The sequence below is a fragment of the Pundamilia nyererei genome, unplaced genomic scaffold (assembly GCF_000239375.1).
Source record: "Pundamilia nyererei isolate P.nyererei 1_Seehausen unplaced genomic scaffold, PunNye1.0 scaffold00157, whole genome shotgun sequence".
Taxonomy (NCBI): Eukaryota; Metazoa; Chordata; class Actinopteri; order Cichliformes; family Cichlidae; genus Pundamilia; species Pundamilia nyererei.
The window spans coordinates 276,379-280,567 of record NW_005187558.1 but is presented as its reverse complement, the minus strand read 5'-3'; the positions used below and the strand labels follow the sequence as shown (position 1 = coordinate 280,567).

General features: G+C 36.3%; 1 protein-coding gene across 1 annotated transcript in view; it reads right to left on the bottom strand.

The window, feature by feature from the left end:
- The window catches only part of LOC102193597 (MAGUK p55 subfamily member 4-like), a 9,079-nt gene extending 5,394 nt beyond the window's left edge, over positions 1 to 3,685 (bottom strand). Inside the window, exons 1-4 of the mRNA XM_005745323.1 lie at positions 3,601 to 3,685; positions 2,078 to 2,135; positions 1,006 to 1,127; positions 840 to 917 (exon numbers count right to left, since the gene is read on the bottom strand). Coding sequence (XP_005745380.1) covers positions 840 to 917; positions 1,006 to 1,127; positions 2,078 to 2,099 — 222 coding nt within the window. The 5' untranslated portion in view covers positions 2,100 to 2,135; positions 3,601 to 3,685. The remainder of the gene's footprint in view (positions 1 to 839; positions 918 to 1,005; positions 1,128 to 2,077; positions 2,136 to 3,600) is intronic.
- Between the last annotated feature and the right edge of the window lie 504 nt (positions 3,686 to 4,189).

Sequence of the window (4,189 nt, the reverse complement as noted above, 5' to 3'; positions counted from 1 at the left end):
TTGAGCTGTCAGTATTGCAGTTATGACCTAATGAAAAATTAAGAAGATTCCTGAATCAGATGTTAAATTACATTATACTGGAAAGACAGAATACCAGACATATGTAAAAGGAAAGCAAGAGACCTAAAAACACTGATTTCTATGGAAATATTTCCAGAAGAAACTTTAGATCCAGACATAATTTTACTTATGACTTTAACCACCTACGACCCGAACTCTTCCAGAGCATGCATTTTAATTTCTCTTTGATATTTGGGCATATTGGGACCCGATGAATGTAAAAACAAAGGATTACCAGTTTTTTGTTTTACCCTATTTTTGTTTCTAAGAAAAATGAGAGCCACATATGAGGATATCCATTTAAAATTTCGTAAGAACAGTAGCAGCATAATGTCCTCATAAGTGGATATCAGGCCCTTGTAGAGCAAAATTGAGTATTTTGGTCTAAATAACCCAAAGTGTGATGTCCTAATATGTGGACGCCAGGTCCTAGGAGGTTAAAATGACTTATCACAGTCATCTGGTCACTTGATCCACATCCTCTAAAAACTTTTTCAAAATGGAAAGGTTTAAATCTAAATGTAAATGTAGAGAGGGTGTCTCCTGTTGTGCTTTGTATTATTTACAGAAAGCAGACATGTTCTGGTTGGTTTCTGTATTGATTACATTATCAGGCTTACTTAGTTTTAATTTTGTTACCTTTTGCAAGATGCAGAATTAAAATTCCAATTGAATCAGCTGTGATAAGGTGATATTTTACAGAACACTAATGACTGATATTTAGGGATCTAAATATTTCGTCTATGGCTGCTTGTTTGTTGTGTTGTATATATACACACCTCATGTGAGAGTCCTGCAGCATAAGGCAAAACGGGGCTTGGTGTCAGTCTCTGGAACTTTAACAGGCACTCATAAATCTGGAGACAAAGCACCAAATGATAACTTTTAGTTTGCAGACAGATGGTAGGTGTATGTCTTTTACTCCAGGACCTTTGAATCATGTACCTTCAGCAGGGCACAAAGCCACGGTGCACTCAGTAGTTCATGCAAAAGCTGAGCACCATTAATGTTCCTGCTAACAGCTTGGTCAACATCCTTCACCACACTGGATAGTACCACACTGACACCTGAACAAATGATGACATAGGGAATTAGGGAAGACACAGGGAATTCTTGGTAAATGGACTGGTAGTTATGCACCACCTTTCTACACAGCTGAGCGCTCAAAGCACTTGCAACTAATTCATCAAATTACACACACAATCATATGGCACTTATGCCTATGCAGCAGTTCAGGAAGTGCAAACTGGACTCCAACCAGCTGCTGACCTTCTACCACTTCATTGAGAGCCTGCTGACATATATCACAGTATGGTATGGCAGCTGCACTAAGGCGGATAGAGTGAGGCTTTAGAGTGTAGTCAAGGCAGCACAGAAGATAAATAATCGCACAAATCAAATATTTGCTTAAACAAACTGGAGATACTGCTATCCAGTACAGATGCTGAAGTGATCCATACATAGCTAATTCAAGTTGGTTAGCTTGGGGAACAAATTTGCATTGTCTGAAATGTTGACATTAAAATGTGGTTCGAGTGCTTAGAGTAAAACCACATTTCCATATTACTTTATTTCACATTGGTACAATAATATCAGTGGAGAAAGTTTTTTAGTAATTGAAAAATAAAAGTGCTCTCATATTGTCCAAATTTGGTTTGATTACTGTATTGTTCCAGTGTTTGCTTAACTGTCTCTTTATCTTTCACTTGGTATTGTCAGAAATAGTTAGAATTGGGGCATTAAAACTGGGGTACTGCATGATTAATTACACTGCGACTGACAGATTCCAATGAATGTCTTTAATATAATTGCCTTTAATATCACAGCAGATGTTTGAGGTTTCACATTTCTCCTGAGCAGAAGGTGAAAAGCCGACAGAACCAGACAGGATTAACATTATAGAGAAGCCCTGACCCTTCTTTTATAATAAGTCTTTTCAAGTAAGCACCTACTCATGACTGAGACACATGAATTCAAGTCTACTGAATTTGTCTGTATACGTGTATGTGCTTCTCACCATCCTCCATTGCTTGTTTCATGGTAATTGTTCAGAAGAGAATGAAAGGGTTATTCCACTGAAAAGATATGGAGAAAGAAATAAAAAACAGATTTATGTAACAACCTCATTTTTTACATATTAAAAATAAAACAAATCTAGATAATTTAACAATCTTTAGTTAGTACCCATGTCATTATTAAACATAATTCAATTCATGTTGTGTGTGACTATCATCTTGTTTTATTACAACAGACAAAGAAAGATGACACATTTACATTTTCATTCCAAAAGCATTTCACCTTAGGCAGAATATCAGGTTGATCTTCATGTTTTCAAGGCATGAAAACACTCAAAATTACTACTTGGTATGGATATAATCTTCAGAGTTTGGAAGTTATGGCTGATAACCATGATTTTCATTCAAAATTGATCAACAACAGATCTTGATGCCCTGGACAATTTGACTGCAGCTGGATAAAATGAGTAGTTTTTAAGTTAATTGTACTTCAAAGTTAAGAGTCTGTAACTTTTGAGAGATCATAGCAAAGTCTTACTATTATGATTAAATGTTATGGCTGTAGAAAATAGGTGTATCTTTATACCATGTTGTAATACACATTCTACCTCAAATGGTGTCCAAATAACTAACTTAAATCATGCTGTGATTGTTTTTATTTTTTATTTTTATTGTGTAGTTTTGGTCGTTATTAGGGGTTACTTTGAATAAATACATAAAATGAATATTTTACAAATAAAATGTTAATGTTAAAATTTATTAAAAAAAAAAAAGAACAACAAATGATCAAAATTGCAGAGCAATGTTTAAAAATTATGTTCCTTTGAACAGCAGAGAGGGAAACAATGAATGAAGTGAATGTTTTAAATGCAGCTTATCCTACTTTAGAACTTCCTGTTACAGCAGCAGGTTACTAAATGTGGACTAATTTCAGGTTACGGCTATTCTTCAGCTGCTTATCTCGGCTCAACTTCCGTTTCCACTTACACTGTCCGGGAAGAGCTTCCATTAGTCATGAAACCTTGGGTTCTGTGAAACTCGTTACACAGTTTCATGGAACTTCTTTTGGACTATTTCTGTTGGTGTCTCTTATCAATCATGTAAGATACATATTATCATTTAAAAAAATAAATTGAATCCAGACCTATATACACCAGGGAGAACTTTGTTGCTTTGCTATTGTATATAAAATATGCAATATTTTATTGTGTCTACATTATCGCCAGGAGGGTCCCATAGTGGATGGCAGCATTTATTAGTATTTCTTTGTGATTATTCTGTATGTGCGTAAATCCTTCATCCCTCATCCCTCAAGTTCTTGGTATTTCAAATGCTGTGCTACTAAGCAAACACAAAAAGGCATATAAAAAGTACAGTGAGCAAATAGGCACTCAGCTTATTTGCTCATCAGCTGTAAGTAAAGCCCCATAGAGCAAGCAGGAAGGCTGTATATGCTTAGTCTGATTTTTTTTTTTTTAATCAATTGCACTACAAGAGTCAGAAGTGTCAAAAAAGGTAAACTCACATTCCCTTCCTGTGGTCCAATTGTTCAGTGTGAGATTTCTCAGTTGAAAGGAACCAGTAGGGCGAGTGTGTCAGAAGCAGTCAACGCCAACAACATGAATGTGAGTTTACTACCAAACCTGAACTGACACTAATCCTCTCTGACCCCACTTAATCCACCAACCACCAATCTCCCTCTCTCACTCCCTTGTGCTGTCTCCTGCTCCCCCTTCTCTCTTCCCTGTTTGCTGATTTTTGCAATATTTTAAAAAAACATTTCGTTATCAGCTTGAAGTTTTTATCGCTAACCCTGTCAGTTTTCCCATGTCCACTTTTATTCTAGTTCCTGCTTTCTCGTTGTATTCTTCAGCCATTCTCATCAACTCACTCTCTCATTCACTTTAAGTAAGTCATCAAATCACAAAGCTTCTTAACTCTTCACTGCTTTTAGCCCCCCCCACACACGCACACAGTATAATCACACATGTTTGTATAGCTGTCTTTGTGAGAACCCTTTGTGGCATAATGCATTACCCTGCCCTTTATCTTAATCTTCCCTTAATTCCAAATCAAAGCCTAAGACAGAGCCCAAAGCCTCAAATAGCCGTGAC